This window comes from Ambystoma mexicanum, chromosome 10, assembly GCF_040938575.1.
Source record: "Ambystoma mexicanum isolate Mex_15411 chromosome 10, UKY_AmexF1_1, whole genome shotgun sequence".
NCBI lineage: Eukaryota > Metazoa > Chordata > Amphibia > Caudata > Ambystomatidae > Ambystoma > Ambystoma mexicanum.
In genome coordinates this window covers 455234848-455258147 of record NC_090932.1, presented here as the reverse complement: position 1 = coordinate 455258147, position 23300 = coordinate 455234848, and the positions used below count along the sequence as shown (strand labels likewise).

Below are 23300 nucleotides of genomic sequence, written 5' to 3'. Positions count from 1 at the left end.
AGCTCGCTCCTAACTGTGCGATCGCCTTTCACCTGGTCTACCGCCACCTGGCCCCTCCACTGACTTTCATGATGACCTCATCCATGCACTGTCTGACAACCTTAAAAAAATCATCCAAAGTCCTGCTCTTAGGTGACCTTAATTTAGGTCTTAATGACCCGAAGGATGTCCGCTATCATTCAGGCCAGTGGCAGGATAGAAAATGCCAAATCTGGGACTAAGGAAATCTTTGCCATCTTTCGAGAATTGGAAACGCCTGTACCCCTGCCTCCTACCCTTCTGAAGGACGAAATGTGGTGCAACAAAATTGAAGCGGCCATGCTAGACAAACTGGACTCCCTGCATGTCAAAATACTTGCCCACCAAAAAAGCCTTGACCAATTTACTTGCAAATAGTTCCATCCCTCCCACCCCAGAGCAAACCCTAAGTCATTCCTCTCATCAAAACCATCAAGCCATCTAACTGTAGAGACTCCACCTCATCCCTTGCCCCATTTATCACCGCCTTCATTAATTCATCCTTCCAATCTGGCCTTGTGCTAACTGGACTTAAGGAAGCGTGGGTCCGATCGCTCCTAAAAAAATAAAAATCGCCCTCGACCCATCGGTCCCAGGGAACTATACGCCTATTACCACTGCCCCCTTCCTGCTTAAAATTCTGGACAAAGCAGCCTACCTGCTTGGTCTTTGCCAGTCTGGGTTCCGGCCCCGACATGGCACTGAAACGGCACTACTTGACCTAAAAAATCACATGGATGACCTTAGAGATGCAGGCAAACCAGCGCTCCTCCTCTTGTTAGACCTCTCCGCTGCCTTTGATCTGGGGGATCACAAAACCCTTTGCCGTCACCTCTCATCTGCAGCCAATTTCTCCCCCAGAGCTTGTGCCTAGATCACTTCATTCCTACAGGAAAGAGTGATGAAGGTTTTTTCAGAAACCTCAAGTGCCAACCCTAGTCTCATTAAATGTGGGGTCCCACAGGACTCGTGCATAGCTCCCACCCTCTACAACCTCTTCACGAGGCCTCTGCTCAGAATATTGGACCCCCTGGGCATCTCATACACTAACTATGCAGATGACACTCAGGTGCCCAACCCCCTCTTGGGAGACTATTCAACGAACATGAACACCCTCAATTCCATTTACTCCACTATCCAATCCTGGATGGCTGAAAACTGGTTATGTCGATTGGTTCCCCCTCCACGCTGGGTAAACTGGACAAACAGTACTGGTCCTTTACTGTTGTTAACATCCCAATCACCACCTCACAAGTCATCAAGACACTGGGTGTTTACCTTTAACCTAACTTGACTATGGATTGACAGTGAAGTGCTATTGCATTGTCCGCAGCTTATCATTCCAAACTGCTTAATGCGGCTAGGCCCTTCCTGTCCCAAGAGAATTGCCTCACCATCGCTAGGGCAATTATTGGCTTGAGGCTCAACTACTGTAATACCCTTTTTGTTGCGACCTCCCATAAGAATCTTGCCAAACTTCAACTAACTCAGAACAATGCCTTTAGGGCTGCAACAGGCATCTCACGTAGGGAGCACATTTCTGGGGTCAGAAGGCACGTTCACTGGCTCCTGGTCAAAGAAAGGATTGTGTTTAAAATCCTCGCCTTGACACACAAATGTCTCCATGACCTTGCCCCTCCTTACCCGGCGCAAAGAATCATCAGACACACACCATCTAGACCCTCTAGAAAAGCTTACTCTAACCAAATCACTGTTCCTTGCACACGAACAGTGTGCGCTTTTGGCACAAGCTTCCCCACCATGGCCGCCTCCTTCTGGAACACCTTGCATTTCAGATCTGGTCCATTGACTCTCACTCAGTTTTCCACAAAGCCATCAAAACAAGGCTCTTTGAAAGGGCTTCTTGCCCACATGTATGTATTTCTGTGTATGCATCCACGTAATATTTCAAATGCCTCATGTAACGAAACATTCTGTAATAAGCAATACTCTCTTGGGCCACATGTATGTAACCCTTAATCAGGCCTTCTTACATCTTCTCATAGCGCCTCAATGCTGTAGTGTGCTCTACAAATCCAAAAATAAATAAAATAAAAATAACCTGATTTTTATAATCATTATAAAAAGCTTACTTAAATAATTTTAAGCAGCGATCCAGGAGGCATACAAGGTGTAACGTAAGGATCAGCCGCAGGGTATGCATGCGGTAAGAGCCAAGGCGATGGCAGTTGCGTTCCAGTGCCACGTTCCCTGGCAGGTGATCAGCAGGGCAGCAACATGGGCCACCCCTTCTGACTATTGCAAACACTACTGCTTTGATACCAGTGTCAAGGCAGATGCAGCATTCGGCCAAGCGCTGCTGTGTAATCGATTTGCCTAGAAGGGCAGGCTTGTTAATTGTAATTGCCCATACATGATGGAGGAAAGGGGACAGGATGTAGGAGTAATTAAGTGTTACTAACGTAATCCTATTCCATAGTCCCCTTTCCTCCATACGTGCCACCATCCATCTCTCAATAATAAGGCAAGTGATCTTAAAGTGTAATACAGCCGACATGTCAAAAGGGGACTAAGGTGTGGCGCCGGGCTTAATGCCAGTAAATTTAAAGGGGAAATCTGGTGGAAAAGAGGTTCTGTTCCCGTCCCTTGCCACTCCCATCTTTCCAATTTTGTTATCTTTTGTCTTTTTTGATACATTTTATATGTGCCTAAAACAAACTGGTGGCATCAGTGCTATTTTTGCCATTTTTGTTTTACTAGTGCACTTTCGTGTTTACCATGAATGGCTACTAAAGGTGGCTCGCACTCAGTTGGCTGTGCCACAAGATTCTTCACTTGTTCTTTGACCATATTGTAGTGGTATTGCTCATACCCAGGAAAGCCCCTGCTTTTGTGCGCTAGGGACACTTTCTTGTGTGAGCCGGGGAGAGTGCTGGGACTGGTTGGTCCCAGTCCACATCCCCTGGTGACAGTCTGTCGCTGGATAGGTATAGAGACCTGTAGTGGTCCTGATTGGAGAACCCCACGCTATTTGAATGTGGCAAATTATTTCCGTTGATGGGCTTTAACCGGCTTCCAGCTCCATATATGGATAAAAGGACTCTTCCTACAGCCATTCTTCACATCTACATTGGAGCCAAGATTCCCACAAAACAGCCTGCTGATGACCCGACTCCTGCAGCTGACCAGCATCAACTCCAGTGATTGGGCCTGTGACGCTCTGGTCCTCTCCCTGATCCGGTGCTTCTACCCCAGGACTAGTGGGACCAGTCTGTCTCGACCCTTGCTTGAGGATCCGTGCCCGCAGAGCCTTCAGTAGTGTCCCTGGACTGCCTGGTGGACTGAAAATATCCCTCCTGGGCTACCTCGCTTCAGCCGTTGCCATTTCGAGTGGAGCCTTGGAACTGGATGGGTCCTCCAGCTTAAGTCGCTTGCTACTTGAAGATGCGAAGGTGAAAATGTAGTCCGTGCTGGAGCTGCTTTTGTGTTGGTCGCGGAAGGATCGCCTGTCGCTGCCTGATCATAGTTACCATCGCTGCAACCCAGTATTGATCAGTCATGTGAGGTGTCCGAAGAAATCTGTCCTCCAGTGGTCATTTTTCATCGTTTTTGGACCTTGGAAGCTGTCCCAATGCCCCTGCACTTCTCACCCTAACAAAGGACAGCAGAACTTGTTCCTAGCAAACTTTGGACGACCTACAGTGTCACCTGGAAGAATGAGCTTGCAGCTGTTCCTGACCCCCAGAACCCTCCCTCATAGGGTAACATAGGGGTGTGGGGCATTGCAACCAATCCCCTCTGGCCTGACATTTGGTCCCTGAACCTGGATCCAAGATCCTACGCTAGGGCTAACATTTGGACTATGATATAGAGTCGCACTTGCCCTATTTTGGGAAAATACTTATTTCACTTTGAAATACTTTGAGAATATTTTGAATTCTTTTGAATTACCACCACATCCTATTGCACCCTTTCAGAAATGCTTTCACTGGAGAAACTGAAACTGGAACCTGTGACTTTTGGGCACTAGGGCCCATACATCTTAGGGCTGGATTTCTTAAGATAATTTTTCTTACATTTTATTACTTACCCGATGACTACTAAAACATTTTAAATCTCTGAAATTGAATGTATATGTATATTAGTGTGTGTATTTTTCTATTGCATTGTGTACCTGTGATTTTCATCTAGTATTGGCCTTTAAAGGCCCAATACATTACTGTATTTATGTACACTGTCTCTGTAGCCCAAGACCACAAAAAACACTATTCCTGAGACTAAACCTAGACTGATCATCCACACTACCTTGATTGGGTTGTCATCCTTGTTCACCATAACTAGGGTGCATTCCTAAACCCCCCACCCCCACCATTGCCCCCAGGGATGACCTTAGAAATCCATCTGAACACCCACTATGTCTTCCAAAGAGAGTGGACCTTCTCTTGCAAGAAGGTGGTCTGACCCTTCACCCGAATGTAGGCACTCTCAATCTTTATGCCTGGCTAGTGAGAGGATGAGATGAAGGGATTAAAACCTCACAGAAGAAGTCGTGGATGGGTTGCTCTCGCCTGAGGAGCAAATCACTATTTACAGTTGCTGATGGAAGCAAGTTTGCAGCTAAGACAGAGCCAAATATTTGCATCCTCTCTCATACAACATTGCAGCAGTACTTGCTTTCCTGTTGAACCTAGCACTGCAGGGGATTAAAGTGGCTACTTGCAAGGGGTGTCTAGCAATGCTTTCCATCTTTAAGCACACTAGATCAAGGCTCCTATTTCACTGTGCCTTTAGTTATTACATTTTTGAAAGGGCTAGGAAACCCTTCACTGTCGTCCCCCTCGCCCTGACTCCCTTTGTATCGGCATGGGACTTCAATTTGGCCTTAATGTTCCTAAAGGAAGCCCCGCTCGAACCAATGCATTCTTGTCCGCTCAGGCACCTTTTCTCAAAGACAGTTTTTCTTGTTGCAATCACCTCGGCAAGCAAAAGGAGCGAGGTTCAAGCGTTCTCATGCAAGCAACCCTTTACTAGCTTTCCTTAGGACAAGATCACATGGATTGGCTTTCTTCCCAAGGTGGTGTAGGTTTCATTTGACACAGGTTCACTTACCAGTCTTTTACCCTTCTCACCTTTCTAAGGAAGAGAAGGTTACGTAGGTTAAACTCAAAAAAGGGTTTTAAGTTTCTACATGGCGCCAAGTATGATTTGCTGTATTTAATTAAGGATTGGCTGTATTTATTTTTAATTTTAAGTTTTATAAGTTGGTGTGGAAAGTTTAATGTTAAACTGTAAAAGTAGAATAAAAGAAATTGCGAGAACAAGCTACTTGGGGGCATAGAACCAATTATTTGTAGGCTCTATTGGCCCTAAGATTGGAAGTTCAATAACGAAACAACCCGTATGGAGAGGGATATGATGATATGGTTGGCCATTTCTGAATACTACAATACAAAGGGGAAGGCCGTTCCAGAAGGTTTGGGAGCACACTCTACTTTGTCTGCACTTAAAAGAGGAGTCCTAAATCTATATCTATGCCAGCCATAGTGCCTTGTCATGTTAGCTGGCTAGGATGCCCGATTCGGCAGAGCACACTTACAGAATGCTCGAAGACAGAATTGCAAAGGGAGTTACTCCCTTTCCCTCCTATTAGTGGAATATTGCTATGGGAGTCTAAAATGAAGAATCGGAGGAGGGACACAATCCATTTGAAGAACAAATTACCCCTGGTAATGTTGTCTGCTGAGTTTTTCAATGGATTGCTTTTGTCCTGCAGATTCCTCATCTGATAGATATCCTTATCCAGCTCTGCTGCTCAGAACCTTTTCGACAGGGGGCCTAGTGGACCTCGACTCAGTCGCCGATCCATCTTGCTCGGTGCTAGATAGTCTGCTCAGGACGTGATATCAGGCGTTGTGTATCTATACCATGTCACTACGCCCCATACTTTGGTTCCTTTTTTTCCACACGCTTGCACGCTGCTTCAGGAACACAAAAATTAGTCACATTTTCCTCATAATTGCTCGACCTCTATGTCCTCTCACTGGGTTTCTGGCTTCAAGAAGTGCACCGACTGAAAATTCCAAAATGTCAGTGACCGACTCGGACGCTATTTGTCTGTGGTGCCTGGGTGCGGATCACAACACAGAGGTATGTGCGTTGCGCTCCAAAATGCAGCCAAAATCTATCTAGTCCATTCTTCTGAGTCAGAGATGGAAGGTCTCACCCCTGAGAAGAAGGAAAAGCATTGGCGAAAATCCAAAAAAGCAATCACACTGTAACTCTTGCTCGTCATCGTGTAAAAAGAGACGTCATCGACACAAGTCCAGCTGTTGTCTGAAAAAGGTAAGCCCACGCTTGGCCAACCGCTCAGAGGTTGACAGTTTGAAAAATGAAATGCTTGAGATGTTCAAAAATCGGGTGTCTGCAGGTGCCCCACCTGACCCCCGAACAGAAAGCCTCAGCAGCAAAAGCGGTGCTTGGTTCTCCCACGCCAATCCATCGACATCTGAAAGACCTTCGGGCTCGACATCGAAAAAGGCGCATAAATAGACAGCTGGCCCATCGCTGAGTGTCTACAGGCTGGCATCCCGACATCAAAGCATTACTCAAGCCTTGATCGACTCGACAGCCCTTCCATTGGCATTGAAAGAAAAACCCCTGGTGCCAACTATCGCTGATGGATCTTTCTCCAGAGCAGGGTTCTTCGAATCCTTGACCATGTGTACAGGGTCGTGAGGTGTCAATTTTTTTTCGATGACCACGCTGACCTGTCTGCTTTAGCCCAAGCGTTACACGACGCCTGCGGCTTTGACACGTCTCCAGATGTTGAATTTCAGCAGGGTCAGCATTACACGCCCACCCATGCTACATTTAGTACCTTGGTGGATAGAGTAATAGACACCTTAGGGTGAAAGTCCTCTTCAGCCTCTGTTCACGGCTACGAATTGACAAACATCTTGGATGAAGGTCCTGTGAATGAACGTAGGATGCCACTTGACAAGGCAATTGCAGACGCGCTAGCTGCCTTGTAGCAAAATCCCTGCTCCATTCCCCATGTAAACTCTAACTTTACCGGGAAGCTCAGACTGGCAAGAGAAGATCAATCTTTCCTGGTTACTCACCCTTGTTATGCAAGCAGCCACAATCGCCACCAGACCTGCGGCATCCAGTTCTAATCTGCCTCCGGACAGAGGGGGTAAAAGGTTGGATGCAATGGCCAAGAAGATCTTTAATTCTGGCAGTATGGCATTAAAAGCCACCAACGTGACGAGTGGATTTGCAAAGTACTCCTTTGTTTTATGGAAATCTATGGAGCAAGCAACTCAGTACATCCCTGAAGGGGAAATGCGGGATGGATTTACATGGCCGGTGGAAGACGGGAAGGAGGTAGCCAAGCATTTGTTGGAAACGGGCCTGGACGTAGCTGACTGCGTTGGCTGTTCCATGGGGTCGGCAATAGTACTAAGAAGACAAGCCTTTCTAAAACCTTTGGATTCTTCCCGAATGTCCAGCATAGGCTACTGGACATGCCTTTTGAAGGAAAGCTTTTTTTTGTCGAGAAGGCCGAGGAGAAGGTCATTTGTTGGAAACGGGCCTGGACGTAGCCGACTGCGTTGGCTGTTCCATGGGGTCGGCAATAGTACTAAGAAGACAAGCCTTTCTAAAACCTTTGGATTCTTCCCGAATGTCCAGCATAGGCTACTGGACATGCCTTTTTGAAGGAAAGCTTTTTTTTGTCGAGAAGGCCGAGGAGACTCTGGTAAAGTTCAAAGAGTCTAAAATAGCTGCAAAATTGCTGGGCCTAGCTGCTCAGCCGGACAAACCTGCCTTCAGCTTTGCCTTTAAGGGCAGAGGCTACAGGCGCTCTGTGCCTTATGGCAGGAAAGCGCAGCTCCCACAAGCCAGGCAGGGGCAGAGGCGTTTCTCCTTTCTGGAAGGGGCAGAGGCGTTTCTCCTTTCTGGAAGGGGCAGAGAGGCTTCTAGAAGCCAGCAAACAGCAGCGGGGGCAGCACTGCCCTCTAAGCCACCTTGATTTCTCCTCCCACTACTTGCCAGTTGGTGAAGGTTGGCAGACCATTGGCCCCAGTGGCAGATTACCTCCCAACCCCTGGGCCCTGCAGCTCGTTCAGTGGGCTTGTCTGCCCTTCTTAAGAAAGTCACCTTACAGACCCCCACTGCCTCCAATCCAACCAGGACAGGAGATCCAGGAAGAACTGTGAGCCCTATTGTCCAAGGGTGATGTGGAAGAGACACCACCTAATCTGAGAGGGTCTGGTTGGTATTCCCGTTTAGTTACTGGTGCCCAAGAAAGGAGAGGTCTCCATCCCATTCTGGACCTCAGAGCCTTGAACAAGTTTCTGAGGAAAGACAAATTCAGGGTGGTGAGGTTGAGGGAGATTCTCCACGCTCTTGAATTTTAGGACTGGCTGGTGTCAATAGATCTGCAGAAGTCTTATTTCCATGTGTGGATACATCGAAAGCACAGGAAGTTCATAAGTTTCCTCATAGGGGACAAGGACACTATATTAATTCAAAGTGCTTCCTGCTCATGGCTGTAGTCCCGGCTCACCTCAGGAGATCCAGGGCCCATGTATCCCATACCTGGATGACTGACTGATCTTGGGGAAGTCGGCGGGGCAGGTCTTTCCTCATCTGGAAGACGCCCGTCTTCTACTGCACAGGCTGGGCTTCTCCTTGAACTTTAAGACATCCCATATGATGCCAGTCCAAAGGCCCCAGTCCATCGAAGCAGACAACCAGATGGACGCCTCCTGAGGAGAGTCTGCAACATAACAAAGATGGTACGCTTGTTCCAGAATCACGCCACCTTACCCGTGGCTTCCTTCCTCTGTCTCTTAGGTCTCAAGGTCTCCTGTTTATTTTTTAGTGCCAGAAGCCAAGCTCCTCATGAGATCCCTTCAATGGCTCCTAAGAGGTCAGTGGTCCCAGTACCTCGGAGCACTAACGTATCCTCTCAAGGTGTCCGGCCAAGTGGTCCACGACCACAAGTCAAGTGGTGGACCGACCACTGCAATCTTTTGGTGGGAGAACCCTTCTGGCCTTCTTGGCCTCATGCCCTGGTGGTCACGGATGCATCTCTGAAGGGTTGAGTTGCTCACTGAAGATTTGCAGGTGAGTGGCCTTTGGTCAGCAGCAGAAGCCAGGTGGCGCATCAACAGGCTGGAGTTGTGATCCATCAGGCTAGCTTTGAGAGCTTTCACCCAGTCTCAAGGGGAAACATGTCCTGATTCTGACAGACAACACAGTGGCCAGGCACCACCAGTACAAGCAAGGTGGCGTGCGCGCTCCCTTCCCCTCTGCAGAGAGGCGGTGCAGCTGTGGTTCTGGTTGCTGGAGAACTGGATCTCAGTCTCAGCAGTTCATCGGACCGGGTCAGAGAATGGTTTGGCGGATGCTCGGAGCAGGCAGAGCAGTCTCTCACGATTGGGAAGTGTGCCAGGAAGTCCTGCAAGAGGCCTTCTCTCTCCCCCCAGCAGTGGATCTGTTTCCCACAGAATCCAACGGAAGGTGCAGACTTTTGCTCAAGGGAATACACTGGGGGATGCGTTTCTGGTGGATTGGACCTTCCCTCTCTACCATGCCTTCCACCGGATTCCTGCCATTCCATGGGTTCTCAAAGGTTTCAGAGATTTCGAGTGACAATCTTGATTGCCTTGGAGTGGGTGAGAACGTGGTACTCTGATCTTGTGGATGGGTCCATCTGTCCGCCTCACCGGTTGCCTCAGTGCCTGGATCTCCTGACCCAGTCGGAAGGTTGGATACTCCAATCGACCCTGGAGTCCCTCAGCCTACAGGCATAGCTCCTGAGAGGATGAGGTATGTTGACTGGGACCTCTTGGAGGAGGTACTTTAGGTGTTGCTGGCTGTATGCAGTCCATCTACAAGTTCTCTGTATGCATGCAGGTGGAGAAGATTTGCGGCGTGGTGCAGGGAACGAAAGATCGATCCCATCTCTTGTTCCATCTCTACAGTGATGGAGTTCCTTCTGTCACTGGCCTCAGGAGGCCTTCATGTTACCACAGTGGAAGGATATTTGGCGGCCTTGTCTGTGTTCTAAAGGTCCCCGGATCAAGGTTCCCTCTTTACTATACCTGTTATGGCCCAGTTCCTGAAGGGCATTGTGAATAAGTTTCCACCAACTCCCTTTGTTGTCCAGGACTGGGACTTTAATCTGGCTCTGACGTTTGTGATGGTGGTTCCGTTTGAGCCCATGCATTCCTGTTGCTTGACTGTTGTCCTTGAAAAGAGCATTTTTGGTTGCAATTAAGTCAGCCAGGAGGGGTCAGTGAGTTGCAGGCATTGTGCTGCAAGCCCCCACTCCTGCGTTTCTTTTTACAGGAAAAATCTTCCCTTCAGGTTAGACCTGCTTTCTCCCAAAAGTGGTTTCTGAGTTCCAACTCTCTGTACATAGATTTACCGGCCTTCTACCCTCCACCGCAGCCCTCTGAGGAGGAGGAGCGGTTACACTGTTAGGATCCTAAAAGATCCTTGAGCTTTTACGTAGTTAGGACATCGGAGTTCTGAAAATCTAACCAGCTATTCGTGACTTATTCTTTGTCTTGCAAGGGTCTACCCATAACAAAACACTTTTGCGATGGATTATCCTTTGCATCGCAGAGTGCTACCAATCTGCTGGTAAAGCGCTTCCTTCCGGAATCAGGGCTCACTTCACAAGAAGAGTCTCGGCTTCTACGGCCTTACAGAGCGGAGTCCCCATTAGGGACATGTCATGCTGCCACATGGTCATCCTTGCAACCATTTACCAGGCACTATTGTCTGGACGTTGCCCGCGGGGCGAATGCGTGCTTTGGTAGGGCAGTGCTGCAAAATCTGCTACTATGAAACTTTCTGGCCACCTCAGTCATCCTAACTGCTTACGGTGTCTTATCAGTTGTGGAGTCTGTGGTAGAAAAGCAGTCCATTGAAGGAGAAATTACTTACTGTAGTGATCTTTGTATGGATTCTTCTCCCGCAGATTCCTCATCGCCCCACCCATCCATCCCCACTCGGAGTTCTTAAGGCTTTTCGCTTCTGTCTGAGCGATGGAACCCCTGCTGATGGCTCTGAGGTGACTGCTTCGATCTGGCTAGCAGCTTGATTTTACAAAAATACATTCTTTCCATTTATTAATTTGACAGGGTTCCCATTGTTCAGTTTTTTACAGGCTAATTAGCCTTGCCTCCCATCGTTTTCCTCTGCAGCATTCAAGCACAGGAAAAAAGGGGGGAACTGAGGCATAGTGACGTGGTATATATACGACGCCTGACATCGCGCCTGGAGCCAACGATCGAGCACTGAAGACGAATTGACGATCGACAGCCGAGTCGAGGTCCAATCCCCGTTTCCGAATAGCAGAGCTGGTTGAGGATATCAGATGAGGTAATCTACAGGAGAAGAACCCATAGAAAGATCATTACACTAAGTCATTTCTCCTTCACCGGATTATCCTTCCACTCAAAAGGAACTTTACCCTTTTAAGTTTATCTTCACAGCCATCATGTCCATAATGATTACAATTTTAATTCTTCTTAAAGGAGTACGAGGCAACCGTTCCCCCAACATTGTTGAGCACTGGCAGAGGTGGGGGTCGGGGGGCACAGAAATGTGAAAAAGGAGATCACTGGGTGCAGTCCCAGCTACTTGCATCGACCTCACGTCTGGTACTGATGCCAAGGACTGTGACGGGGCCGAACATTAGCAGTGGTAATTAATTTGTTCTCAATGATACATCTAGCATCTTCCAGATTTCTGCACACCCCTACCCACCTTGCCAGCAAAATGTAGCAACATTGTGTTCCTAGTGTCGGCAATACAAGTAACGAATTGGGACCAGTTGCTTATCTCAAGTTGGTTATATTCATGTTGTCATGTATGATAATGCCAGAAGCACCAAATTAACTCTGGTATGGTGCACAAGCTGCTAAGTATTTTCTGAGTTAATTTGAATTTAGAATTGTCAATAAACAAATGGATCTGTGGTAAATGTTACTTTAAATGTACGTTTCTTTTGTGATGTATGCTTTTTCTTGCAACTTATGTTGTAAGAGCCCATCTACTCATTATCACTTGACATTTTAGTCCAATGTTTGATGTATTATGTGGTAAATGCATGTTACATTACCTTCAGCACCGTTATATTCATCTGGATTTCTTATGTGTTGGGTACAAAATGGTGCTACTTGTTTTACCATTTTCTATGCACTAAATGTTTTTTTTTAATTCTTCTCTTTTTTTTTTTAGAGGGAGACGAGGAGGATGAAGCCAACAAAATAGAAGCCTTACACAAGAGGAGGAATTTGCTTGCAGCTTTCAGCAAGCTGATTATCTATGATATTGTTGACATGCATGCAGCTGCAGATATCTTCAAGCACTACATGAAAGTATGGTTTAATTGTGTTTCTCTAATTGTTGGCACACCACACAATTATTAATCAATCTTGGGTTTCATAACTATTGTGGCATTTATGGGGCTGCAGCTCATCAACTGAAAGTCCCTATTTTTAGGGGGATCCATGTTGTCCAGGTTATCCATAGAGGCATCATCCCCATATCAATTTACTCTTGATGATTTACTGTCACACGGCATACCAGGAGAACTTTAAAAAGAATGTATCTATATAGAGAGTTGAAATTGAGTTAATAGGAGCCTGGGGCAAAACATGGTACTGTATATTAACATTTTAAGATGATGTGAAGGCGAACAAAATACTAGTATGAGGGAGGCCATATTCTTCTCATTATTTAAACTTGCATCATAGCAGAGCAATGTATCTCCCCTTAAGGGTGGGCTTTAATCCCTACGGAATGGTGTGTGGCAGATGTCATTTTCAGATGCCAGCAAAGTATGTCGTATCCATTACGGATGACTGCACATAATGCTGATCCATGCACCATATGGTCCTCCAGAAGCAAATGCAGCAAAAATGGTTACTCAACGGCGTGATTAACGTACTCCTAGTCCATAATGCCTTTTCCTCCATCCTGTATGGGGCGTCCCTTGCAAGGGACGGGAACAGAACCTCTTTTCCACCAGAAAAAACGCATTTCCCCTTTAAATGTACTGACGTGCCGCCCCAGGAGCGCGGGCACTCCTAACCCTGCCCACCGCGCAACACACACCTTAGTCCCCTTTTGATACCTCGCCTGTATATTACTTAACAGCATCCCTGGTCTTATTATCAGGGGATGGATGGTGGGATGTATGGAGAAAAGGGGACTGTGGACTAGGAGTACATTAATCACTCCGCTGAGTAACACTTAACTACTACTACATGCCGTCCCCTTTTCTCCATCCTGTATCAACGATTTCAACTGGCACAACACCCTGGGGAGGAGAGCCTGACCCTCTAGGCAAATGGATTACGCAGCACCGCTTGGCCGAATGCTGCATCTGCCTTGGCACTGGTATCCAAGCAGTAGTGTTTGCAGAAGGCCGAAGGGGTTGCCCATGTTGCTGCCCTGCTGATCACCTGCCAGGGAATGTGATGCTGGAACGCGACTGCAGTCTCCTTTACTCTTACCACATGCATGCCCTGCGGCGGATCCTTACGTTACACCTTGTATGCCTCCTGGATCGCTGCTGTCATCCATCGACCTAGCGATGCCTTGGAAGCTTACTGCCCAGGCCTTGAGCCTCCAAATGTTACAAACATTGCATCCATCTTGCGGATGCCCTTTGCTCTTTACTGTTACAATTTCAATGCTCTCTTTACATCCAGGCAGTGGATCGTTTTCTCAGTGTTTTTCTTGGGGTCGAGGAAGATTGTGGGGAGCACAATCTCCTGGATATGAAAGGATGACACCACCTTTGGAAGGAACCTAGGGTGCGTGCAAAGCACAAGCTTGTCTTTGTGAAATCTAGTGTATGGCTCTGAGGCCACTTGCGCGTCGACCTCACTCACTGTGCGAGCTGACGTAAGCCCAACCAGAAGGGTTGTCTTCAGAGTGACCAACTTAATGTCTGCTGTGGCCATGGGTTCAAATGGTTTGTGGGCTATAGCACTTAGCACCACGTTGAGGTTCCAAACAGGATGCAGGCGTTTGACTAGGGGATACAGCCTGGTCAAGCCCTTAAGATTTTCTTTTTACTACAGGATTAGCCGAAGACAGGATAAGAGTCTGATTTCCTGTATGCGCCAATAGCGGCCAGGTATGTCCAGCAGGTATCCGCCAGGACACCCAATCTGACGAGAATAATACTTGGTCCATTGTGCATGTCATTGGGTTCACCCCACTTTCTTTACCCCAAAAGCAGAATTATCTTTGAGTTCCTGATCTTGTGAACAAGCAGTGTGGGTGGGAATGCATATGCCCGCATCCTGTCCCAGGGTACCTGGGTTGAGTCCCCCAGATAGTTGCAGCCCCTTCCTCCCCAGGATGCGAATTGCTGACACGTCCGGTTGTTTACTGTCACAAATGGGTCTGTGGTGAGGTGGCCCCATCTGTTGAACACGTCCTGCGTAACTCTTCCATTCAGCTGCCACTCGTGATTGTTTGAGACTAGGTGACGGTCTGTCTGCTTCGAGGTTGGATTCGCCCAGAAGGTGAACCACTTAAAGATCCACACCTCCTGACTGATGGCCCATTCCCAGATTTCCAGTGTCAACTAGCACAGCTGCAGGGATCTGATGCCCCCTGTGTGTTTATACAGTACATGCAGGTTGTGTTGTCGGTCTGGATGCACACAGACCTGCCCTTGATGGTTGGGAGAAAGTACTTGAGGGCCAACCAGATTGCCATAAGTTTCAGCCAGTTGATGTGATTCTGTCGGTCGGTCTGGTTCCAGAGCCCATGCACCGTGTGCGTTCCCGGAGTAGCTCCCACCCATGGAGGTAGGAGTCTGTGGTAATGGTGTTACTCTATGGGGGCGGGGGGTGGATGGAATGGGCTGCCCACCAAAATGTTCTCATCCTGTTGCCAACATTTGAGATCGTGGCCCAAATGTTGCGGGATGGAGACTTGGGTACCCCGATGGCCCAACTCCTGATCACAGGAATCCACAAAATGCAGCTGAATCCACCTCGTGCAGGGTCGGGTGTATGGGACCGCCAGAAGACATGCTGCCAGAACGCCCAGAAGGTGTTGATACCATCAGGCCATGGTGAATGACCTGCTGTGGAAATGAGATGGCAGTCGGATTCGCTGTAACTTTGTCCCTGGTGGGGAATACCCTCTGCTGCTGCTGTCCCACAGCAGGCTCAGAAACACTAGCATCTGTGTAGGGGTGAGCTGAGATTTCTGGTAGTTGATTGAAAACCTCAGGTCGAATAGGGTGGAGCAGGGCCTGTCTGCTGAGGCACAAACCTGCTCTGGAAATTAAGCCCTGACTAACCAGTCGTCAAGGCATGGATAGACATGCAGCCCCTCTGACGGAGGAAAGCTGCCACTGCATTTGTGTGCCTCGTGAAGACTCTCTGAATTTAAACGCCTGGGCAGAACCTTTTACTGGAAATGCATACCCATGACTCAGAACCTGAAGAAGGCCCGGTGAGGCTGCACAATAGGAATGTGGAGATAAGCGTCCTTCAGGTCCAGGGAGCACATCCAGTCTCTCCCACACTGTCTTCGGCTATGAGCGCTGGCGTCACCATCTTGAACTTATGCAGAGGTAGGTAAAGGTTCAGGGAAGACAAAACCAACACCACTTGCAGGCCCGCCTGGTTCTTCTTTTGAGTAGCACAGATGCAGGAGTACAAGCCCTTCCCCTGCTGCAGAGTGGGGGGTAGGATAGATCCTCCTTTACCGCCTTGTTCTCTACAAGGGAGCAAATCTCTGCTAGGAGTGATGGTGTACCAATCTGTGGGAGGGGGTTGGACTCTGGAGAGGAGAAGGAAGAGGTAACCGGAAGCCCCAGGTCACAATTGAGATGACCTAGGTGTCTGCAAACTTCAACCGCCAATCCTGACTGTGCAAAGCCAGCCTGCCCCAAAAGGGATGCTGTGGACTTGAAAAGAATCATCAGTGTTTCTTCTGGTCATAGGCTGATGAGTGGTAGGGGGACTGGAAGAACTCCTTATTCGAGGCTTTGTGGCGTATTCGCCTGTGCTGGCTGGGAGACTGTCAGGTTACCTGGCTTTGCGGTTCTAGAACCCGCGGGAACCGCCAAAAGATCACCCTTTGTCTGAGGGGGACTGTGCCTGTGTGAGAGGCTTCACTGTAGGCTTGGTATGAATCGCCAGCGACTTGGGCTGTCCGAGAGCTGCTCTTCTTCTTGTCCAGCTCTTAATTGTGGAGTGGAAAAGATCACCCCCTTCGAAGGGAAGGTCCAGGATTCTATACTGGATATCTGGGTTGAACTTGGTAGGCTGGAGCCAGGCCACGCGCCTCATGTGGATCGCTCTGTTAGCTGTGTCGATGTGGCCTCCATAATGTCCTGTGCCACGTGTTTCGCCTCAGTTAAGCCCGCTTTGAATGCGTCTTGCTTGTCCTTTGGGATGTGAGGCAGGAAGTCTGACTTCCCTCCACAGGTGTTGATTAGCTTCAGCCAGCATGGCATCTGCGTTGGCCTGCCTGAGGTGTAGGCCAGCATTAGAGTAGACCTTCTTGCCGTTTGATTCAAGAGTCTTTTCTTCCTTGTTCAAGATGGCTGCCGTGGCAGTACTAGACAAAGACGCCATGGGCCTCAGAGCGCACAAAAAACACAGGGTCGCAGTAAAGGTTAGAACAGGGGGGTGGGGGAGGAAATGTTCTATTAGTCTGCTGATTTGAAGAGATGGGTTTTAATGGCTTTCTTAAAGTCTGCCAAAGATGGAGATGTTCCTGTGGGAAGAGGAAGAGCATTCCATTCCTGTGGTGCATGTATTTCACAACTGGCCCAGCCAAATTTTGCCAGTTTAAAACATGGTTGTACCAGCTTGTCATTGCCATTAGAGCGTAATGTGCGCATGGGTTGCTTAGTAGTCAATGGATTGATCAGATACTGAGGGGCAGCAGTGTTCCAGCATTTGTATGCTAGGGACAGTATCTTGTGAGTAATCCTCTGTTTGGCGGGCAACCAGTGTAGGGCCCTTCGGTCTGTCTCTGACAATGTCTTGCAGTGGACATTGAAGTGGAGCAATGCAGTTCCTGCCTGTCAATGACCCCCAGGGCACACAGAGCAGAACTCTGCTCTTTTTGGGTATTGTATCTCAGACTTTGCCAAGAAATGGAGGCAGCCACCTCTGATCCCTTGATTTTGCAACTGTTTTGGAATGGCAACTGCCCAGTTTCTGCACCAGCCTCTGGACAGGCCTCCTTTGATTCCTTTCCAAGATCCGCAGTTGGCACTATTGGATGAGCTGACCACATTTTTGGCTAGTGGGCCTCTGGGGAGGGTTTCTACCTTTTGAGAAGAGTCTGTGGTGGTACTCCCGGTACTACTTGGTGCCAAAGAGGGAGGAAGGTGGTCTCATCCTAGACCTCGGCGGGGCAAGTTCAGGATGTTGACCTTGGTGGAGATTCTGTTGGTTCTACAGAGCCTTGACTGGTTGGTGTCATTGGACCTCTAGGATGCTTACCTCCATTTGCTAAAGCACAGGAAGTGTTTGAGGTTCATGATAGGCATCACAAGTTAACAGTCCAACCTCTGCACCTTGGTCCTTCAACAAGTTGATAGCCGTAGTTGCAGCCTGGCTGAGAAGGGACAGTAAATGTTTCCTTACCTGGATGATTGGCTTCTTTGACACTGCAGTACAATGGCATAACTTGGGCTTCTCTCTAAACTTCTAGAAGTTGCAAGTGACACCTTTTGAAAGGCTCCAATTTATTGGAGCGGTCCTGAAAACACTGATGGGGGATGGCTTTTTGACCATGCATAATTCTGATTGCCACAGATGGGGCTCAGAGTACCAGTTACCCAGACCTTAAGAGGACCATCTTGTTTTTCTAGTCCAGAGTTTGAGTGTTGCACCTGAAATGAGTCTCTCAGCCTTCATACGTGGCTGTTGACCAGATGTAAGGTGGCTGGTAGATTAACATTGATGTCATAGAGGTGTTGGTGTCTGCATGGTGGCCTGATACAAGGTTTATTAATGAGTGCAGGTCGCAAAGGTTTGAGAGCTTGTGCAGGAGCGAGGACTCTATATCCTACCTCACCTTGGGAATTTTTTCTGTCCTAGCAGAGGAATGGATTTAAGGTGGGCTCAGGCAAGGGTTGGCCTGATGTTTTTTAATTGTTTTATTGGTCTCCGGAGCAGGGTTCATTCTTTACAGTTCCCCTGATTGGCCACTTTTTGACCTGCCTGATGAAATGATTACCCGATGCAATTTGTTGTTTCATCTTGGGATCTTAATTTGGTCCTTTACTGAAGTTTTCCCTTCAAGCCCATGCACTAGTGTACTCTTTGGCTTGTTACGCTAAACTGTTTTTGGTTGAGATTACATCTGTTAAACGTATTCTAGAGATGCAAGTTCTTTTTTCTTCACTGTTCAAAACTAAATGTTATATCTGAGTTCCATGATAACCAGAAGGTTCAGTTGCCTCTTTTACTCGTCCTTATCCTTCTAAACAGGACGTTGCACTGCTCAGGTTGGGCTCCAAAAGGGTGTTTGTGGTGGGGGAGGGATTGAGAGGGTGGGGGGGGGGGTAGGCGGGAGAACGGAGTTAAGTAAGCTGTACGTCAGATGGTGGGAGCTGACCTGCACTATGCCTTCTGGTGAATGTGTCTGAGAACAGCTGCCTATCCAGAGCCATCATTCGGCTTGACTCTGCAAATTGTGAGTGCAGTGAGTGTCAACAATGCACTTTAATTTTTCAGAACATAGGACAGTCTAAATTTAAGACATACAGCGTGTAGTATCTGGGTTGTATCATTCAAATGGTCAATATTTGAGAAGCCAGATTCTAATGTTTGAATTATTAAAGTAAGTTAGAACAGTCAAGAAAAGTATACAGAACTCCCTATTTAAATTGTAGACAAGTTTGAGCCAAAGTGAAAACTGAGCAAAACGGCAGTGTAAACTAAGCAGAAATGTCACTCGAACAATTTCTTCAGAGAGAGGGAAAGGACAAGTTAATCAGGGTTAGACTCCTAAACACACCAGCAACACTTCGCAATTAGATTGTGGACAAGTTAGGCAAGGCAGTACTTTAGTATCAGCAATACTTTGATGAAAAACAAGCAAAATAGCACTTCAGCAATATAGGATGGGGAAGGAAAGGTGGTTATAAGAGTTTAGGAGCACCAACACATTTCTTAGTGAGAAGCAATCGAGAGAAGGCAGTTGTAACAGATTTAGCCAGAGTCAAGATGCCTGTGCCAGAGTCAGTGGTACAAGGCAAATGCCCAAGATCAAACTGTTCTTGTAGCTGCAGTCAAGTCTTTGTTTAACAAGTTGAAAAGGTGGTTGCAGATGTGAAAAGATAATGTTAGACGACAGGGGCGGCCAACCAGAAGGTAAGTAAATGATTTAAAACACCTTTAAGCAGTAACCAACGAAATGGGAGGCCTGGCGGAACAATGTACCTTAAATGTGGAAGAGGCTCTTGCGGTGGCGGTAGTTCCTGGGAGTTCGGGAGATCCAGCAGAGGAAGAGAGGCTCTCGTAGTGGAGGAAGGTTCGAGTTACTGCACTGCCCAGGGATGAAAGCAGCCACGGTGATGCCAAGACGAATAAAAGGTACGCTCCTCCGCGGTCGTTGTGGACGGGTGCCTTGCTATCCGGTCTCCTATTGTTTGCCACTGGTGATTCGACCAAGGCAGGTCCTGGAAGACGATTGGCGAACTGGTTGGCCCTACCAGCTCAAGGGACGAAGACTCTTGCAGGTGAAGATCTTCTCGAGTTGTTGGAGAAAAGTGGTGAGGATCTGCATCAGGGCTTCACCGGTGGGTGTCGTTGCAGATTTTTTCAGCTTATCTCCTCTTCGGGTTTCTTAGTTCCAGTGGTGATGTCTTGTCCTCAGAGCGAGCCCTGTTTTTATGCAGAAAACCCCCCATTCATACCGCCTAGCTGTCACTGACACAGTGGGGTGGCTATCCTGGCCGGATAATACCCCAGCCTATCGGGGCAGAGTGCAACTTGGGTTGCCTAGGTAACCCTGTCCAGGGTGCCTATTCCCCCTCCCACACATCCTGTCTACCCCAAACTCAGTGGTGCCGAAAGGAGGGCTTCTGTGCAGAAGCCCGCCAAAAGGACGAACAAAGGATCCCCGACCCGGGTTAGGATTTCAGAGAAAGACACAAAGAAATATGATCAAAGATCTGGCAATAAAAACCTACCGGAGTAAAGTTAATATTAAAATAAACCGGCGGTATGTTAGATGCTGTCAGTAAAAATGGTAGCCTCGAACAATGGGAAAATCCCATAGGAAAATATGCACGGTCGAATATTTATGGCAGCAACCACTGACACCAGCCAGAAACTTTGGAGAGAGGGACTGGACGGTACCCTCTCGAAAATGAACACTATGGAAAAACTATTAACCCTTTCCAGTACTTCATAGTAAGATGGGTTGTACTGGTTTTGTTCAAATCTATTGACTAATAAAGTCAATGGGGACTTGACATGCCCTGGGAGACAGTAGTCAGTCCCAGGGTATGGAGTCTATGTTTGGGGGTCACTAGGACACCCCTGTGTTCTGCACTGAGGGTGCTGTGTAACACACATGTAAAAAGATGATGCATATGAGGGCGAGAAAAACCACATAGACCATAAGCACACAAGATAGCCTAAAACACACACTAGCAATCTGTCTGAGTGGGGAAAAGGAGTCTCACTCTTAGCAGGAGAAAAAAATAAACCCTTCAAATCCAGCAAAGCTGCTGGGGTACTCTATAGGTAAGGGAAATTAGCCTTAGAAGAGAATTCTCCCTAACAGCCAGTCAGAGGGGACAACAAAGAAAACCCTTTTGTGGTGGAAAAGGGAGGTGTGCTAGATCGGCCACAGCAGCGGATACTACCTTCTCAGCCACTGCTGCAGCCACTGCAAAGCCACTTTGAGGCCTTAACACACAAGACACCGGTGGGAGACAGATTCACTCAGTATCTGGCCGAATGGCGGGGCATTACGTCGGATGGCTGGGCACTAGAGATGGTGACAGTGTTACTGTCTTCCTTTTCATCAAAGGACTCAAGATCATCCACCGGGAGCCAACTCTGTAAAACTTCCAGACCCGCTCCTTGTGCAAGAGATTTTACCCTGCTAGAGAAAGGTGCAATAGAACATGTACGTGTAGCGGAGAGGAACAAGGGTTGGTACTCCCCTTATTTTCTCATTCCCAAAAAGGACGCAGGATTGAGACCCATCTTGGACTTGAGAAATTTGAACAAATTCCTCAGGAAGGACAAGTTCAAGATGTTGACCCTTTCTCAGATCCTTCAGGCTCTTCAGGACTAGCTGGCTTCATTGGACGTTCAGGGTGCTTACTTTCATGTGCCAATCCATCTCAAACACAGAAAGTACCTGAGGTTCGCAATTGGCAGATCTCACTATCAGTTTTGAGTTCTGCCATTTGGGCTGACTTCCGTCCCGAGGGTCTTCACCAAACTAATGGCGGTAGTGGCAGCGAGTCTCAGAAGGGAGGGGATTCACATCTACCCTTATCTGGATGATTGGCTAATCAGGGCAAGTTCGCCCAAACTGGCCCAGGGACATCTGGCCATGACATTTCACTTCCTACACAAATTGGGCTTGTCCCTCAATTAGAAGAAGTCACAAATGGTTCCGAGCCAAAGACTCCAATTAATTGGAGCGGTCTTGGACACCACCTCGGGGAAAGCCTCGTCTCCCGAGGAAAGAGCTCACCACATTCTGCAGATGGTAACAAAATTTCAGAATGCCCAACATCTACTGGCGTTCAACTTCCTAAGGTTGCTAGGCCTCATTGGATCCTGCATTTTTCTGGTGCCAGAGGCTCGGCTGAGGATGAGATCCCTTCAATGGGCCCTCAGGATTCAATGGTCCCAGTTTTATGGGGAGATGTCAGATCTTCTACAAGTCCCGTCCAAGGTGGCTCAAGATCTCCTTTGGTTGGCTCACAAGGAAAATATCCTCAGAGGGGAACCTTTTTGGCAACCATGGCCGGAGATAACTGTAGTGACGGACGCCTTACTCACAGGGTGGGGAGCCCACACCAACGATCTGACAATAGCGGTCGTTGGTCTCCATCGGAGTCCAAACTACGCATCAACCTTTTGGAGCTGAGGGCAATCAGACTACCGGTGAATGCCTTTCTGCCCTCTGTACAGGGAAAGAATGTCCTGATAATGACGGACAACACAGTGGCCATGTACTACCTCAACCAATGAGGAGGCGTAGGATCACTCCCACTTTGCAGAGAGGCAATGCAGCTCTGGTTGTGAGCAATGCAAGAAGGAATCTCTCTGTCGGCAGTTCACCTAGCCGGAGAGCTGAACACGGCAGCGGATGCTCTGAGCAGGCAGGGCAGTCTTCCACGAGTGGGAGTTAGCTCAGGAAGTCCTTCAAGAGATTTTCACCCTTTGGGGAACCCCTCAAGTGGATCTGTTCGCGACCGGGGCAAACCAGAAGTGCGATCTGTATTGCTCAAGGGAATTTCCCCCGTGAGCAGCTCTAGGGGACGCGTTCGTAGTGGACTGGGTATATCCACTCCTTTATGTGTTTCCTCCAGTCCCTGTGATTCCTCATGAAATCAGGAGGTTGAGAAAGTTCAGGAGAACCATGATCCTAATTGGCCCGGACTGGGCCAGGAGGACGTGGTACCCGGACCTTCTGGACATGTCCATCTGCCCTCCAATACGTCTTTCACAAAGAGAGTAACTTCTCTCACAAGAGGAAGGTCGGATTCTCCATTCAGAGGTCAAGACACTCGACCTTCACGCCTGGCTTCTGAGAGGTTGAGATACAAGGATTGGGACTTCCCGGATGACGTTATGGAGATTTTGCTTTCGGCCAGAAGGCCAGCAACAAAATACTTATACCGGTGTCGTTGGAAGAAATTCAGAAACTGGTGCAGGGATAAGAATGTGGATCCTTTTCAGTATACCACTCCTGTGGTGCTTTCCTTTCTATTACAGTTAGCCAACTCTGGGCCCCAAGTTGGAACTATTAAAGGATATTTGGCAGCGCTATCAATCATCAAGCGCTCCTCAGAGAAGCTTCATATTTCAAAATACCTTTTGGTTATTCAATTTCTTAAAGGGTTAACAAATATGTTCCCTCCTACACCATTCCAAGTTCCCATTTGGGATTTAAATTGTTTTAAAGTTTGTGTGCCCCTTTTGAGTTCTTACATTCTTGTGTTTTAAGGCTCCTAACTTTAAAAACCAGTGGCTCTAACTTCAACCCGCAGGGTGAGTGAGTTGCAGGCACTCTTGCAAGCCTCCTTGCACAGTTTTCCATAAAGA

General features: G+C 47.9%; 1 protein-coding gene across 5 annotated transcripts in view; it reads left to right on the top strand.

Moving 5' to 3' along the window:
* The window catches only part of STAG1 (STAG1 cohesin complex component), a 2120576-nt gene that overhangs the window by 1782987 nt on the left and 314289 nt on the right, over positions 1-23300 (top strand). For all 5 annotated transcript variants that reach the window (XM_069618021.1, XM_069618024.1, XM_069618022.1 and 2 more), the window contains one exon: positions 12241-12380. In XM_069618021.1, coding sequence (XP_069474122.1) covers positions 12241-12380 — 140 coding nt within the window. The remainder of the gene's footprint in view (positions 1-12240; positions 12381-23300) is intronic.